The sequence below is a fragment of the Leptosomus discolor genome, chromosome Z (assembly GCF_034619465.1).
Source record: "Leptosomus discolor isolate bLepDis1 chromosome Z, bLepDis1.hap2, whole genome shotgun sequence".
In the NCBI taxonomy this organism is placed as follows: domain Eukaryota; kingdom Metazoa; phylum Chordata; class Aves; order Leptosomiformes; family Leptosomidae; genus Leptosomus; species Leptosomus discolor.
In genome coordinates this window covers 7,882,937-7,899,758 of record NC_141419.1, presented here as the reverse complement: position 1 = coordinate 7,899,758, position 16,822 = coordinate 7,882,937, and the positions used below count along the sequence as shown (strand labels likewise).

The window sequence follows — 16,822 nt, the reverse complement described above, 5'->3', positions numbered from 1 at the left end:
CACAGAAATGCCAGGGACCTGCTCCAAGGGGACTCCAGCTCCTCAGGCCTCTTCCGATGTGGGCCTCAGCCCGAGCCCTGCCTCCGCCTTGCCTCTGACCCCGCTGCGGCGGCTGCGGTGTGCCGGGTGGACACCACCGCCCATCTCAGGCCTGTGATTTCCTCCAGCAGCTGCCCTTGGCACTGAAGCACCTCTCCCACTGGGCTCAGACCCTGCTGCTGTTCCCACCCTTGAGCGGGCAGACAGGACAGAAAACAGCAAGCTGTTCCTCTGGGTGTGGGTCAGGTCAGCAGCCCTCCTGGGCCGTGCCACCTCCTCGACAACTGCAGCGCAGGTCACTGCGTAAAGGAGGAAAGGCGATGGCAGAAACCCCTTCCCTCCGGCTCCCCCCTGCAGAGGAAGCGCCGGGGCCGCTATCAGATCTCCGCGGGCTTCTCTGCAGCCCGGCGGCATCCGCGCAGAGGTGGCACATGCCACCACCGTGGCCGGGTGATGGCATGGCCGTGCCAGGGCCACCAGCGCCCGCCCGTCACCCCGCGCCGTGGCTCTGCCCGGGCAGCTCCCGCTGGCACCAGGCCGGTTTTCCACACGCAGGCGGACACCCCCGACGCCTCCTGCTCCGCAGGGTTTTGCCCAGCAGCCGCCGCGCCCGCAGGGAACCCGTGCCGGGCCTGCAGCGCCGGGGCCGCGGGCCGAGCCGGCAGCAGAGCCCCGCCGCGGCGGCGAGCCAGGCCTGGGCCGTGCAGTGACGCCCGGGGCTCGTCGTGAGGGTGCCCGGAGGAGCCGAGAGGCACCAGCCCGGTCCCGCGGAACGGGGACCCGTCGGCCTGAGGTGGCTCCGGGCTGAAGGTGCACGGCCGGGCCGGAGCCGCCTTCTGCCGGCGACCGCGGCCTTGCCGCTGCGGCCCAAGCCTGGCACCGGGCCCGGGCCCTCTTCCCCAGCATCGGGGCTGCCCCCCGCCCCACCCCGCGGCCGAGCGCCGCCGCCGGGCCGGAACTTCCGCGCCGGGCCGGAACCTCGGCGCCGGGCGCGGGCGGGGCCGGAGCCTTCCCGCGGGACACAGGCCGGGCCGGACCCTTCCGGTGGAGCGCGGGCGGGACCGGAAGGGGAGAGCGGCGGCTTCCGGGCGGGCGCGGGAAGATGGAGACTATCCTGGAGCAGCAGCGGCGGTACCATGAGGAGCGGGAGCGGCTTATGGACGTGATGGTGAAGGAGATGCTCACCAAGAAGTCCACGGTGCGCCCGGGGCCGCGGGGAGGGGGGGCGGCCGCGGCTCGGGCCCGCGCTAACCCCGCGCTAACCCCGCGCTAACCCCGCGCTAACCCCGCGCTAACCCCGCGCTAACCCCGCGCTAACCCCGCGCCTCTCCCCGCAGCTCCGCGACCAGATCAACTCGGACCACCGGACGCGGGCCATGCAGGACGTGAGTGCGCCGGGACTGGGGCGGGCGGCGGCCCTGGCGGGCCTGGGGTGGGCTCCGTCGGCGGCCCCGGGGCGGGGCGGGGCAGGGCAGGCCTCTGCCCGGTGCCGCCAGAACGGCCGCGGGGAGCGGGCCTTGTCCCTGGTAACGTCCTCTGGCGTTTGGGGCCTCCTCTTGTTTTTTCAGAGGTACATGGAAGTGAGCGGCAACCTGAGAGACTTGTATGACGACAAGGACGGGTAAGTGCTTGTACATACCCCTCGTCCGGTGCGTGTCCACCTGGGCCTCTGCCGAAGGCGTTTTGCAGGTGAAGAGCTTGGGGGCTCTTACGTCAGTTGTAAATATGTGAGAAGTGACGCTGGTACATGAGACCAGGAATGGAGTTTTGGGGATTAAACCTGCTAGAGCAGGACCCAGGTTGCATGTTGGACGTGTACATGCTGGATATGGGCATTTTGTTATTTTCTTGGTTTGAGTCACGGGGGGGAGGCCCTGAGTTGCCTTGAGGGTTTGTAGGTGGACACTACTGCATGTTCAGTGGGAGACGTGACCCGGAGCCTCAAGCCGTAAGCCTGACGGATGGTGAGGTCTGATGTGACTCTGAGGGTTTGCAGTCAGTCTTGCATTTTGGTCACACAAAGCTCCTGCAACATGAGACCTGGAAAAGGGTTGTAGCAGCGTCAATGTGTTTTCCATTCCACTTGTCATCTGTCCTTTTTCATGAACTCATAGCTTACGGAAAGAAGAGCTCAGTGCCATTTCAGGGCCAAACGAATTTGCAGAATTCTACAACAGACTGAAACAAATTAAGGAATTTCACCGGAAGCACCCCAACGAGGTAGGTAGTTATCCGCTTTGTTAGAGTGACTGATTTGTGATCTGTTGGACCTCGTCTCTACAATAAGCAGACTTTAATTGCCATAATGGCCAAGTATTAAGTACTCTAAAAGGTCACTTGAGAACAGAAGACGCTCAAAGTTGGGTAGTGCTTCCGAGGCAGCATGCAGGCTCCTGTGAGAGCAGTGAGAGGGGGAGAGGATGCGAACCGCGATCCACTTGCTGTGCGTGAGGAATGTTCTGCTGCTGAGCTGGCGTTTGGTTTTGCCTTTCTTGTGCTGGCTAAAGTCACACTTTTATTCTTTGTGCAAAAAGAATGGTGAAGAAATGCTGTGGATACTTTTTCCGTTACCAGTTTCGTTGTTTGCAACCTATTGTGATTTTGTATTAATGGTTCTGGGACGTTAGCTGAAGCAATCCTTTCTTCTGTAACTTCTGTCTGTTCTTGAAGATCTGTGTTCCGATGTCAGTGGAGTTTGAGGAACTGTTGAAGGCCAGAGACAACCCGAGTGAAGAAGCTCAAAGTAAGTTTGTAGTTTTTCTCTGAGGCCAGTTTAAGTGAAAATCTGGTGCTTGCTTGAGAGGTGTTTCTTAATGAGTTGTTTGATCTGTTTTGCATGTTTCAGAGTTCCACCTCCCTTTTACTAAATGACTTCTGAAAATTACTCTGTTGTCATTTAAATTCTCCGACTGCAGCCCCCTGGCACATTCCAGTGTGGTGATGCTTCTGTTGAGGAATGTGCCAGTGTGCTGCACAGAGCAGCAGTCAGGTGTCTGATCAGCGAGTACCCCACTCGCATTGTAAACATCTTCCTTAAGCTTAAATTAGTCCACAGTGAATCCTTTTTGCGTTCTAAAGCATGTGTATGGTAAGTAGGGAAGATTAAGCTCATAATAGAGCTCTTTGACATCTTTCCTGCAGATCTGGTGGAGTTCACAGATGAGGAAGGGTATGGCCGGTACTTAGATCTGCACGATTGTTACCTCAAGTACATTAATCTAAAATCGTCAGAGGTAAGTGGCTGCTCGTGTCTGCGCAACTTCAGAGCTTGAGGCTGAAGGGTTTTTCTTTCGTTGGTTCATGGCTATTTGTTTTGGCTTTTTTACATAAATAAGGTTATTTCCGAATAGCTGTTTCAGAGTCACATTGGACATAAGCTTGACAGCACCTGAATTCCAGATGCTCCTTCGTGGCTCTCCTCTTCCGTTCTCTTCAGTTGCCACCTCTCTATCGTTTGTGTAACGATGGCCTTGTAAAAAGCCTCCGTGTTCTGCTGCCAAGTGCTGAGAGGTGTCTGAGGCAGCGTGTTACCGCACAGAGAACCCCGGGCCTCTGCAGCCCAGAATGATGGCATGAGGCAGTGCTTTTCTTTGGTCTGGTAACTGGAAACTGGATGTTGGTTTGGCTGCATGTGTATCAAGTCTAACTCAAAACTTTTTCATTCTTAGAAACTGGACTATATCACTTATTTATCCACATTTGACCAACTCTTCGATATTCCCAAGGAGAGAAAAAATGCTGAGTATAAGAGGTGAGCCTTTGCGCCTACCTGCTGCTTTTGTGATGGCCGATGAGAAGGAATTTGCTTCTTTGCTTCCTAAAGATATAGTTAATAGTCAGACTTAAGTAAATTGGGTCACTGAGCTGTAGTAACTCAGTCATATGTCTGAGTCCTGAGAAAACTCACAGCAAAAATGTGGAAAGCCACGTTCTACTCTGCAGAGGGACCTTGCTTTGTGCTTGTAACCTCTGCATCTAGAAAGTGTGTGTTGAAAACTGTCATCGTCTTGATGACCTCCCTTTGGAGTGCTAGAGGGTAATCACTCTCCAGAGATGTGTTAGAGAAATGTTAGAGATGATACTGAATTACCTGTCCTTGTGATTGCTCTGCCAGGTACCTTGAAATGCTTCTTGAGTACCTGCAGGATTACACAGATCGAGTGAAACCGCTACTGGACCAGAATGAACTTTTTGGGAAAATTCAGACCGAGTTTGAGAAGAAGTGGGAAAACGGGACGTTCCCTGGCTGGCCGGTGAGCAGTCGTTAGCCCATGTGAATGCTTTTGTACTTGGGAAGGTTTTCTGTGAATCCTTTGTGTAAAGGTGTCACTGAGGTTGCGTCTGATAGCAAGGTGTGCGGCTGTGTATCACAAAGATGGAAGTCAGTATTAACTGGAATTCAAAAAGCTGCGTAACTGGCTTGAAACCAGCCTTTTTTATGGTTTGCTTGTTTTGTATCTTTTCCATTGTTCCATGGCTCACTTTCATAGAGAAATCTCTCACTAGATGAGTGGCTTTTCTTGACATTAGGGTATTACATTGCATGAAGTGTTGTAGGATGTCACAAAGACCTTGCATGTGTTTTTTCTTCGCAGAAAGAGACCAGCAGTGCCCTCACCCATGCTGGAGCCCATCTAGACCTCTCAGCATTTTCATCTTGGGAGGTACGTTTTCAGCGCTCTGCACCTAGTGCTGAATTTTAGCAGGTGGAAGCTTAGTCATTTTGTTTCTTTTCATGATTTTAATTGCTGTGCTTTTGCCTCTGGCTCTGTGCTCTCTGAATAAGACTGATTATGCTGATGACTTAATTTCTCCTATTAGGGGAATGTAACTTGAAAAATCTGTTTGGATTTGTCACATTCCTCATTTTTCAGTGAGGAGTGGTGCACCCTTGACAGTCTTTTCTTGAATGCTCTTTGTTGTTTGTGTTTATTTTTTTTTTTTAATTTTTAATGAGTTAAAATGGACATACATCCATATCGTATTTGTTTAATAGCTCCTCTCTTGCTGTGGTTTACTTTAATTGAACAGGAATTGGCCTCCCTGGGACTGGACAGGTTAAAATCAGCTTTACTGGCCCTGGGACTAAAATGTGGCGGGTAAGGTGCAGCCTTTTTAGGGTTCCTTTTCAGTTTTTGAGGTCTTCCTGTCTTGCGTTCCTTTATGGGATACTTGTTTTATCATCTCTAGTGTACAAGAATTACCTTAATGACATTTGAAAGACAAAACCTTGAGAAGCAATTGGGGGATACCGCGATCTAATGTTTTGAAAAGCGTCCTGGACTTAAGTCTCTGGTATAAAAGAATTTGGCTTAAGGAATGAAGACAAAGATAATGGGAAATCTCATGGTGTCGTAAAAGCTAAATTTAGAGTTTTGTTGCATGAATTCGGGTAGTTCTTGGGAAATGTGAAAGTGTGGTTTGGACTCACCTCCTCCCTATTCCTCCGTAGGACTCTGGAAGAGCGTGCTCAGAGACTTTTTAGCACTAAAGGCAAATCCCTAGAAGCACTTGATCCTTCCTTGTTTGCTAAGAATCCAAAGACAAAAGGCAGCAAAAGGTGAGTTCCTGAAGGTCATTCCGAGGTTGGTGGTGTTCTTTTCACTTGGATGAAATGTGTCCTACAGACATCACTCTTGTGTAGTTGTAGCGGAGGGATTCTTGGAGTATTAGAAGCTTTTCCTGTTGGACCAAATAGTCCTGAACCAAATGGAAAATACCAGAGCTGATTTTGTGCATTTGTGTGCAGTTGAGTTGACACGAGCTGCTTGATATCTGTTTCTGTTTTCTTGCTCTATACAAGTCGAGAGTGTCTTCGGGAGTTCGGTGTACAGGTGATGGTTGCAGTTCTGCAGTGCACTTCATAAAGCTTCTGTATCTATTTCCAGAGACACCGAAAGAAATAAAGATCTTGCATTCCTGGAAGCTCAGATTTATGAGTATGTAGAAGTTCTTGGGGTAAGGATTTTATTTGGACTTTGAACTTTTTATTTCATAGCTGTCAGATAGTGACCGGAAGGTCGTCCACCTCTTTACCCACTGCTTTCATAGACAGCATGCCCTGAAGGGTTACTTTCATGTCCAGAGGTGTGATGTTTTAAAGCGCATGTCAGCAGATAGCTTTTTCTGTCAGTAAGTAGAATATGGTGGGTTACGTTTATATTTCCATTTATATTATTAATTAGCTAACAGCTAATTACTTGGCTGGCTCTTGTGGACAGGCCTATCTTGTGTGTATCCCAGACCCACACACAGGGACTGCGTGTTGGGGAAGCCTGAGCCTGTCTTCTGTTTTTTTCTTCTCTTCTTCTAGGCACCACGCCAGGGTAGATAATTTCTGTTTCATGCTTAAGTCACAGGGTATTGCAAACCTTTGCTCATTCTGCCTTGAGTCCTTGCTTCAGTTGGGGGCGATCACTTTTAGCAGGGAGGCTGTTGCTGTCGGCTTTTCACTGTGGAAATGCTAATGGTAGTACGAGTTCTTCCTTCTTTGCAAGTCAGAGATGTACTAAAAGCTGAAGTTGTTGGGCTAAGTAAAATGAGGGTTCTCAGTTTTGTACTCGTCTTCCATTCCTCTCCCTTTGTACGTTGAGGAAGTGTTTCACACTGCAAGAGTTTGCCCTGATTTTGTTGCTGTCATGTTGTGTGAACAATTCCTTCTCTCTCCTCACACTCTAGGAACAGAGACACCTCACTCATGAGAACGTGCAGCGTAAGCAAGCACGGACAGGGGAAGAGAGGGAAGAAGAGGAGGAAGAGCAGATCAGCGAAAGCGAGAGTGAAGATGAAGAAAATGAAATCATTTATAATCCTAAAAATCTGCCCCTGGGTTGGGACGGCAAGGTAACTGAGACTCTCAGGTCTGGAGAAGTGGAAGGTGTTGCTGATCACACTACTCTTCTGTTTGAACCTGCCTTGCCATTTGGCCTAATCTTTGTTCCTCTTCACTTGCCAGCCGATCCCGTACTGGCTGTACAAATTACATGGTTTAAACATCAACTACAACTGTGAGATTTGTGGTAACTACACCTACCGAGGGCCCAAAGCTTTTCAGCGTCACTTTGCAGTAAGTAACGTTTTGCTACAAAACATCAGTACTATGTTCAGATAAATCACTGGAGCGCCTGAGTGGCGCTTCTTCTGCTTCTGAAATGTGGATCTGGGCTGATGCCGCAGGGTCTTGTGATAGGAACTGTAAGTTATGTGGGGAGTTGTCAGATCTGCCAATTTCTGTACGGTCCCTTCCAGTTTGAACGCTGATTCCAGCATCCAGGTCTGGTTGGTGCAGCGTGCCTGTTGACTGCTGGTGTATTGTTATTGTATAAAATACAGAAAAAAAATACTTTAATAGAAGTTTTTAGGCCTGGTAGATTTGTATTTCGATGGCATTTGTTTCACCCTGTCCAGATTTTAATAAGTCTTTTTAGTCTTCAGCATGGCGGGTGAAGTGGCAGTCCCTCTCACACACTGACCTCTTGCCTCTTCTCCCCAGGAGTGGCGACATGCTCATGGAATGAGATGCCTGGGCATCCCCAACACTGCCCATTTTGCCAATGTCACACAGATCGAGGACGCAGTCTCGTGTAAGTAGCAATAGCAGAACAGGGAACGTGAGTCACAAGAACGCTCGTATTAGCTCTCGCTAAAAGTTTGTCTTACCGTGTGACCAGAGACTAGTTTTGGGAAGGAGGGTAAGAAACGTGGTGCGTGTGGAATGATCCTTCCTTGGACCAGCCCTCCCACCTCCTAAAAGTGTTTCTTTGTTGGATACCTGCCGGAGTAGATGCTTGCTGGGATTGCCAGCGAAGTGTTTGTTTGTTGCCGGCTGTTCTGACACTGATGCTTCGCATACGAAATCTCAGCCAAGTGCAGGGGGCCACCGTTTCTCTAGGCAGAGTGTGGCTGCCCCATCCCATGTCACTCTTACTTAACTGATGTTCGTCAACAGCTTTGTGGGGAAGCCAGAAAAACCTTCAGAAATGGTAGAGCCTACAGGCAGATTTTTTGAAAGTCTGCAGTACGTGGGACTTAGAGTGATGATGATTTAATGTGGCTAATTGTGCTGATGTTTTGAGGGGGCTACCTCAGGCAGAGGTGGTTTCTTAAGTCTGCCCCACTTAGGTTAATAGGTACAGGTTATGGCTCATGGAGGTAAATCAATTCTTGCCTAGAGGAAACCAAACAGATAAAACCTTGATTTCCCAAACAAGTTATTGCTACCTTTGGAGCTGTACCTCTGAGGTAGTGTTTTTGGACCTTCATCTCTTGTGTCCCAGCCTGAGCGGTCACTTTAAAACCTGGTTTGCTTTAGTGCTGTGCCTTTTGGTAAACCGTGCAGGGGAGTGTTAGGTCAGTGATGGCTATTAAATGCATTCCTGGACTGCTGAAGTGACAATGTTTTAAAATAGACAAAAAACCCCTCGTGTGTATATTTTGCTAGATTAAAAACTAGTGTCTCAAGGGAAATGGCATCAGATCCTGTGTGACTTTGTATTTACAGTGTGGGCAAAGCTGAAACAACAGAAGGCTTCAGAGAGGTGGCAGCCCGATACAGAGGTGAGCTGTTACAGGGGTGTTTGGATGTCTCTAATCCTGTGTGCGTGGGAACCCCCCATTTACCTTGCGTGAGCTGTCTGGCTCAGCTGTCAGAAGAATTTGTGAGAGCCCCCCCGTGTGCTGGAGAGAGAAGCAGGAGCCCGCGCTGCTGTTGCACAGCTCCTGTTCGTGGTGATGTGCGGGAGGCGCTTCCCGTGCACTGTCGGAAGGTGGTTCTGGTAGGACAGACTCAGCCCTTTGTGTGAGAATCTTCTAAGGCGCTGCTGTGCCTTACCGCTGTCGTCCTCCTGTTGTGAGAGGAGGAGGAGCTGTGGAGCAGTGTGTTCGCTTTACACTAGCGCCTCTTCTTAAACTGCTGTCCCAAACCATTTGTCAGCAGTCCGCAGGGCAGCTGTGCAGACTGTATTTCGCCTGTAGCACAGCTGTAGTGGTGCTGACTCTGAACAAGCTCTTGTCACGGAGCCCGCTGGTGGATCCACGGCGTACCTTCATGTGGAGGCTCTTGGCAGGATGGTTGTGTGGAGCTGAAATTCAAATGCTGTAGTACAACCTGAGTCAGGTTGTTTCCAGGAGTCTCTAAACTGTTTGTTCCATTCTAGGAGGAATACGAGGATTCCAGTGGGAACGTGGTGAATAAAAAGACCTATGAAGACTTGAAACGTCAAGGGCTGCTGTAGCTTTTCCCGAGTGAAGGATTTCACATCTGAAAAGCAAGCGGAGAAGTGTCAGCAGCTCTGACTCTTCTTCAGTTTCTGGTTTTTCTATGTGCATGAATAATTTCAAGGATACTTTATAGAATCGCTTTCTAGTAAGCCCCTTGTGAAAAGCAGACCTGTGATGTTATTTTATATTAAAAAAACCCCTTGGAAAATAAAACCGATTTTAATTTAGGAAGTGCTGAGAAACTTGTCTCCTGTTGTCTGCTGGAAGGAGTGGATTTGATTACTGTATTTTTAAAATGCTTTTTGCGCAGTTTGAGTTGTCAGAAATAATTGCTGCTCTCTCATTCCCTTTCCGATGGAAATGGCTATGACAGGGACTGACTTTGTGTAAAGCGCACATGAACGTTGCGTGCCGACAACGAGTAATGGTCCTACTCTGTGTCTTGCTGTAAGCGGATCGTTTCCTTTGGGCTCCTTTGCCAAACAAGTTAGTAATTGAGCTTGATGGAGGTTGGGCTGTGTGGGCAGTTTCTGGTCATTTCTCCAGCACGGTTGTTGACTTGAAAGACACGGTGGATTCTAGCGCAGATCCTTTCTTTGGAGACTCTTGAGCTGTGGCGCAGGAGGATCGTGACAGGGACACACCATGCATTTGGATGTGACTGGTGTGGCTGCAGGAGCATTCTTGGTGCTGCTCGGAGCCATGCTCAGAGATGTTTGTACGTACCCCACGATACTCACACTGCCACGTCGATTGCAAGTCCAATGAGGAGAAAAGAGGCGTGTGGGGGCCGCGTACATCGTGGCAGTCCTTTGTGCCCCCTCCGGAGGGGTTTCCTTTTGGCAGGGAGTTGTGTGACATCTCTAGCCTCAAAACAGCCCTTTCTCCGTTTGTTGCTGCGCAGGGCCCTTTGAATCTCCAGATGCCGCGGAGCAGCAGGTAACAAACACTTCCCCCGGGTGATGGTGTGCGCAGCAGTGGTTGGCAGGGCTGGGGCTGGTTGCTGGGCACGAGCCGGTGGAGCCGGACCGCAGCTGCTGTGGGTGCTCTGCACCGGCACTCGCTCCGCACCGGCTACAGGCTCTCGCTGGTGCGTGGGGGCTTCGGGGAGCAGACGGACAGGGTGAGTCAATGCTGTGGGCTCTTTCCTTCCCCTGCTCTGGGGGAAAGTAGTTCTTGGGATGAGGCTCTGTCTGGTGGGTGTTCGTTCACAGCCTGCCCTGGAGCTGGGTTGGGCTATGCCGGAGTGGCACCCTGCTCAGCAAGGTTGTCCAAACCTGGTGACTGCCCTGGTTTGGGAGGTGAGAGGTGCCAGCCTGCATCGTCTTCTCTGTCGCTCTGAATAGCCTCGGTGGTCGCTACATAAGCTTCAGCCACTCCAGGTCCGTGGGGGATGCTGACTGGGCCTAGATCATAAGATGGGAGGACAGTGTTGTAGTTCTCCTTGGAGCCTGTTTGGAGTCCTGTCTCCACTGTTTGCCTTGTTAAGCAGGTAAAGCTTTTGAATGGAAAGCAGAGATATTCCTACCCCAGAGAGCTGGTGTCGTGGGAAGCGCCAAAGCAGGTAGAACCTCCCAAACCACAAGGGTGAGCGGCAGGGCAAGAGACTGGGCAGTGAGCTGTGCGGACACCTCTGTAGTCAGGACATGACAGCAGTGTGGAGCCACGTGCAAGGTTGTAAGCAGGAGCTTCACAGCAGAAAAACCCTGTCCAGTGAACCTGCTCCACCACGAAGCCTAGCCACTGTTGGCAGGAGCCTGTTCTCCCCGCCGTGAGGCAGTGGTGGCCTCTGTGCCCACCCTCGGGAGCAAGTGGCTGCAGCAGCTTTGCCAGGCAGCTCTCGTGTCATGGCAGACCTGCCTCCGGCCTCGTCTGGCCGTCCTGTGTTGCTTTCCCAGAGGTGCTGCCTGGTTTCCTCATTCAGTCCAGGCAGCGAGCTGCTCGCAGCCCGAGGGATGCGGTGCCCAGGCCAGGCAGATGGGGAAACCCTGCAGGAAAAGGATGTGTGTGCCACTGTCCTGGGCTGGAGGGCTGCAGTGTGGGCTGGCAGGGAGAGGAAGACACAGAGATGGATGGAGGGGAAGGATGTGACTATTCTTTGCAAGTTAACCAGAAATACTTGAGTATTGGCAGTGCAGCGGCTCTTTATGATCCAGAGCATTTCCACCTCTCGCTAGGGAAAGCTATTTTAGCTGTAAATGTTCCTGTTTATGTTCCACATGAGTTGTGTGCCAGAGCTAATAGTGTTTTGCTCTTTGCCAGGTCCTGAGGGCCTGTTGCACAGGCATATCTGGAAACAGGCATTTTTCACACCAAACTTTCTTTGTCCATCCACAGCAAAAACTGCTACAGAGGGTCCTTCTTGCTGCCCTGAGCTCTGAGGCTGGTGGGCTTGAGTCCTTCCGTGACGGGTGCTGCTGCCAGTGGGTCACATCTTCATTTGCAGCAGTATCAGCTGCCTGGTGCCCAGTGTCATCTGCGACTACCCTGCCTTGGTGCTCCTGGCAGCTGCCTGCAGCTCTGCCTATTGCCAAGCACTGGTGCAGGGTTACCACACCAACGGCAGCACGTGGCTCCCCGGGAGGCTCCTGCTCCCCATCTCCTCGCCGTGCCCCTGGGCCCTGCCAGCAGCAGGCACCTGCAGCAGCCTCGGTGGTTTTGGAGATCCTCTTGGGAGGGAGCGACAGGGCATCCTGGGGCTAAGCATCCCTCCAGCGAGCACCCGGCTGCATGCAGCACCGTGCTGCGGCCCCAGCAGGTGCCTTCCCCCGCCGAAGGCTCTTGCAGCCGGTGCCTCAGGGGTGCTCTGTGCCCCCTGTGCAGACCAGGCACAAACACCCCAGGGAGAGCGTCTGCACGGCTCTGCAGGGCGGCTGTGCCCGGCGCTGGGCACGCTGCTGCTGGCGCAAGAGCTGCAGCCGGAGACTGTGCTGGGCTGAGCTGCAGGGGAGAGGCAACCGCCCCTCAGGAGGGGGCACCAGTGCCGCTGGGGTGTGTGGCTATGCTGGCTGGCACTGCGCTGGTAGCTCGGTGGGGGTTTGGTCTGGGGTAGGCAGCTCCCAGGCCCTTCTGCACTTGCTCAACCACCTCTTGTTGCAGCTGTGGCTGAAAGGGCCTGACTTGCTCCCTAATGTCCAGGCAAGCACAGTAACGAGGGTGCTGAATTATCTGGTTGTTTATATGTGAGATGGTTTCTGGGTTGAGAGCCTGTTGAGATGACCTGGACTGCAGTTTTCAGAGATGCTGTTGGTGGGTGTTGTTGATGCCAGGCTCTTACTCCTGCCTGAAAATCATGTCCTGCCACTGCAGGGACCAAAAACAGAGTGCTGAACAACCTGGATTTCTCTAGTGTCCTGTGGTGTCCAGAATAAAGGCTGTAGAATTTCCTAGAAGAAACATTTCTTAAAAAAACCCAAAAAACCAGAAAACAAACAAACAAAAAAAAAAACCCAGACAAAACAAAAACCCTCATCAGGAAAAGTCTCTTTTATGTAACTTGTCCTGATGCTGTTTCTGCCACCCCATCCTGCACTGTGCACTGGGCAGATGCAGGGAGCACGTGCTGCAGTGACCGCAGCAGCAGCTGCTGGCCTGTCCCCTCCTGCTGCCCAGCCCTGACCTGCCTCTTCCTGCCAGGTCCCGGGTGAAGTTGCTGGTGGATGAAGATGCCAGGTTGCCGATGGCTCGTCCCCCCTGTTCAAGGTAACGGGGGCTCTGCTGCAGCAGGGAGAGCAGTGTCTGCCCCAGCGTGCCCAGGACGTCCATCCCTGCCCCGGCTGTCAGAGGGGCGAGCTGGGGCAAGGGATGGCCGCTGGTCACCCGGGGCTCTGGGCAGTTGTGTGGGGGTCTTTCTGCAGCAGGGCTGGACCCCTGTGGCCAGCATGGGTCCCTGACCTCAAGTTTGTCTGTGGGGCTCCCCACGACCTCCCCGAGGGGAACCGGCCACCACCCTGCTCTAAGGAGGCTGGTGAGAGCTGAATTTGGTGTTTTGAGGGTGAGCTGCCCGTGCTGCTGGGGAGGCTGTTCAGGCTGTGGGTGAAGCAGGTGGCTGATGTGCTGGTCTCAGTTGTCCCCGCTCCATTCCAGGCCTGCTGCTCTGCATCTTGGCTCTGCACCTCTGCGTCCAGGACCCTCTTGCCACAGCAGGTGAGCTCTGCACCCCAAGGGAAACCTGGGGGTCTGGAGTGGAGTAGTACAACAGGGACTTTGTCCTTGTCCCCTCCAGGCTGTATTCTGCAGGGTGGAGCTACGCTGAGGAACCTTTTTTTTCAAGGTTTTGACCCTAGAAAAGCCTGTTTTTCACATGCAGTGTGGCTGGAAGGGGAAGGGAGAAGCTGTTGTAACATCTGTCCATAGTGCTGCTGCAGTGGTCTGTTGTTTCTGACCTGCTTGTTGGGCTGCCCAGTCCCTGGCTGCAAACAGACCTTGTTGGGGACGTGCTGTCACTGTCTGCCATCCACATCCCAACCCCAATGTGACTGATGCTTCCCGCAGACCCCTTTGGACCATGCAGAGGCTCAGGAAGGGATGCAGGGCTTTGCGAGCGAGAGGTTGGTGTTTCCCTCATCAAGGGAGAACTTTGTGTCTTCCAGAGCACGGCGCGGCCGCCAACGCCTCGGTGGCCGCCAACGCCTCGGTGGCCGCCAACGCCTCGGTGGCCGCCAACGCCTCGGTGGCCGCCAACGCCTCGGTGGCCGCCAACGCCTCGGTGGCCGCCAACGCCTCTGTGAACACTACAGAAGAAACACCGGTAAGGAAAGCAATGGACAGAGGGCCGCTGGCCAGGCTTACAGGCCATGGACAGGGTCTCTAGCCCGGCTGGTCTCTCGTGAGAGCCAGGCAGCCCCTCCAGATGGCGAGGATGTGGTTGGGGACGGCACCGTGGTGCCGTGTGAGGCTTTGCTGCATGGTGACACCCTGATGCGTTCTCCCTCCAGCTCACTTGCCAGAGCTTTTGGTGCTCTGGGGAGCGGTGTTACCAGGATGAAGCCCACGCCAATGAAACGGTGACCTGCCATAACGAGACCTACTGTGAGGTGCGGAGCTCACTGAGATAGAGGCGCAGGGGGGCCATGACAGGGAAAGTCTGTTTTCCCTTTCTTTGTATTGGGACTCCATAGTGCTCTATTAAGTCTGTGTCAATCTCCTGTTTCCCTTCTCTCTCTCTTTGTTCAAGTCTGTCAGTTATTTTTGCTCCTTCGTAATGGCATCTCTTCATACTCTAGCATTTTTTCCTTTGGCTCTGCTATTGCAGCTTTATCGTTTCTCCAGCACGAACTACTCAGCCAGGTGCAGCAGTGTGTGCAGCACGGAGATGTGCAGGACCAACAGCAGTGTGAGTACGCAGCAGTGTGCCCTGGACTGCTGCGACTCCCCCCTCTGCCTGCAGCTCAACGCCAGCTCCTACGGTAACTGCCCACAGGGTCCAAGGTTAATCCTGCTGCACAGGAGGGAGATGGGTAGGCAAAACCCATTGCAGAGGGCTGGCTGTGGCTGCGGCCGCATCACTGCATCTCCTCTGCCCTGGGGCTCTTTCTCTTCTTCAGAGCTGGGCAAGGGGACAGGGTGGCTCAGCAGTTCTGGCCACAGCAAGAGCCACGCTGGTGGATCTGCCCTGCCTGTGGCTGTGGAGGGCTCCGCGTGGGCTGTGTGCTGGGCACAGCCTCACGGGGCTCCTCATGTGTCTGCAGGTGACCTGCCACCCGCCACTGCGCCGCCTACGACCACCACCACCACCTCCCGAGCTCCCCCCCGAAACGTAGGTATTGACTGGGCAGATACTGCTGTGGCCATGTGCTCTCCTGGGAGCTGCAGCCGCTGGGATGGTTGAGCTCCCATGTGAGCGGGGGAGAGGGAAAGGTCCCTCCTGCGCCTGCTCTACAGGGTCAAAAGCTGCCTCTGGAAGGGGAACAAATCCTTAACGAGCTTCGAAAGGCAGGAGTCCATAACGAGCCCTGTCAAACAGGCTTGTTCCCAAGCCCAGCACTTAGATCAGTTCGAGCAGTTTGAACCGACTGTGTGGTGAGTCTTCCTCACAGCTGCAGGGATGGCGCGGGGACTGATGGGGCACTGCAGCCTTTCTCCTGAGCCCACGTGGAGGGGAAGGTGCTTATCTTTGCAGAGCCCTGTTAAGAGGAAGGAAAAGGAGGCTTGAAACTTGTTTGCTACGCTGGTGCTTCAGTTTCCTACAGTTTCAGACAGGGTGCTGTGTTAGACTTTTATCTCTGTATCTAAGATGCCCGAGATAGCACTGGCCAAATACCGCAGAACAGAGGGGGGTTGGAAAGGAGCCCTCAGGAAAGACGTTCAGTTCTTGTTCTGGGAGTCCTGCTGTCTGGACTGACTAATATACAGTGTCTTGTCTGGCCCATTCTTGTAGGGGAAAGTGTGTGCAGCGTTCTCCTGTCATGGGGATGGATGTTTCAAAGGCAAGAAGACTGTTGCTAGATGCATTGTCGGGCATGACTTCTGCGAGGTATGGCCTTGGGGCTAAAGGGCAGGACAGCCCAGGAGCTGGGATGTCCCCAGGAGCCTGCAACGTTCCTGTAATGTGACTACTAAAGGCTTGGCAGGACCCCCAGGCTAACGTCTCTCTCTTCCTTCTAGATGAAGAAGACAGGCTTGAATTACGCGGCGGGATGTAGCAAAGCCTGCAAGGTTGCCAAGCCTGTCTGTGCTGGCGGGATGAAGGCTGCCTGTTACCAGGAGTGCTGCCCAGCCACCCTGAAAGCTAGCTGTCTGAAACTGGATGGCAAAGTTCACGTCAATAGCGCTGGGCAGATGACTCTGGCCCCACTCTTGAAGCTCGTGGCATGTGGGGTGGTCCTTCTCCTGAACCACAGGGTCTCCGCTTCCCCCTGGGGGTAAGCAGCAGTCCTGCTGCTCCGCAGCCTGCCCTCTTTCAGCAGAGCTCCGCAGTGCTCATTAGGATCCCCGACTCTCATCTCGTTAGGCTCTCTGACTTCAGCCAAGGCTGCTAGAAAAACGCCCTCCGTTACATCCCCTCTCCCAGGAACAAGGTGGCCCAGTTGCTTCTTGCCCTGTGCAGGTGCCTCCCACAGGGTGACCCCAGGCCTCCAAAGAAAACACGGTGGCAGTGGCTGCAGGTTCCTGACTGGCTCCTGTCTCTGTGTTGTCCTGCAGCAAAATGCTCCTGTGCCCTCTGCTCCGAGGAGAAGTGGGCCTCTGCTCGGGTGTTCTGCCCGGGGACTACTCCTCCTATTTTTGAGCTGCTCAGTGAAGGGCAGGTCCTGACCACAGGTGGATGTGGGGCTCCCTTTCGGTGAGCCAGCGCTCTGCTTGGTGCCTCTGGCCGGTCACAGCGGTGATGCTGGTTCCCCACATAAGCTCCTGCAGAGCAGGGGGCATCTGAGCAGCTGCCCTGTAGGATGCCCTCCTGTGTGGGATGCTCTCCCCTTTCCACCAGTCCAGCACCCTTTCTACCTGCTTCCAGTTCAAGTCTCTTCTGGGTTACAACTGGAAAGGATGAATTTGGGGTTCCAGGGGCCCTTGTTACTGCCTCGCTCGTGCGTGCTGAGCAGCCTTTCATACCTAAGCCACGATC

At 53.3% G+C, this 16,822-nt stretch overlaps 2 protein-coding genes across 3 annotated transcripts; both read left to right on the top strand.

The window, feature by feature from the left end:
• The first annotated feature begins 1,121 nt into the window (after nt 1–1,121).
• On the top strand, nt 1,122–9,489 carry SF3A3 (splicing factor 3a subunit 3). 2 transcript variants are annotated; one of them, XM_086479521.1, is made up of 17 exons: nt 1,122–1,237; nt 1,377–1,424; nt 1,608–1,660; nt 2,154–2,259; nt 2,710–2,782; nt 3,181–3,272; nt 3,708–3,790; nt 4,154–4,292; nt 4,635–4,703; nt 5,071–5,138; nt 5,492–5,599; nt 5,928–5,997; nt 6,718–6,882; nt 6,995–7,105; nt 7,532–7,622; nt 8,540–8,595; nt 9,195–9,489. In XM_086479521.1, the coding sequence occupies exons 1-17, from the start codon at nt 1,142–1,144 to the stop codon at nt 9,270–9,272; spliced, it is 1,506 nt and encodes a 501-aa protein (XP_086335647.1). In that variant the 5' UTR covers nt 1,122–1,141; the 3' UTR covers nt 9,273–9,489. The 2 variants fall into 2 exon arrangements, with proteins under 2 accessions (XP_086335647.1, XP_086335648.1); XM_086479522.1 differs by lacking the exons at nt 1,608–1,660; nt 2,154–2,259.
• Nucleotides 9,490–12,923: 3,434 nt separating this feature from the next.
• LOC147413215 (uncharacterized) lies at nt 12,924–16,125 on the top strand. Its single transcript, XM_086480026.1, has 8 exons — nt 12,924–12,960; nt 13,345–13,404; nt 13,851–14,008; nt 14,196–14,294; nt 14,513–14,666; nt 14,949–15,016; nt 15,638–15,733; nt 15,865–16,125. The coding sequence occupies exons 1-8, from the start codon at nt 12,924–12,926 to the stop codon at nt 16,123–16,125; spliced, it is 933 nt and encodes a 310-aa protein (XP_086336152.1).
• The last annotated feature ends 697 nt before the right edge of the window (nt 16,126–16,822 follow it).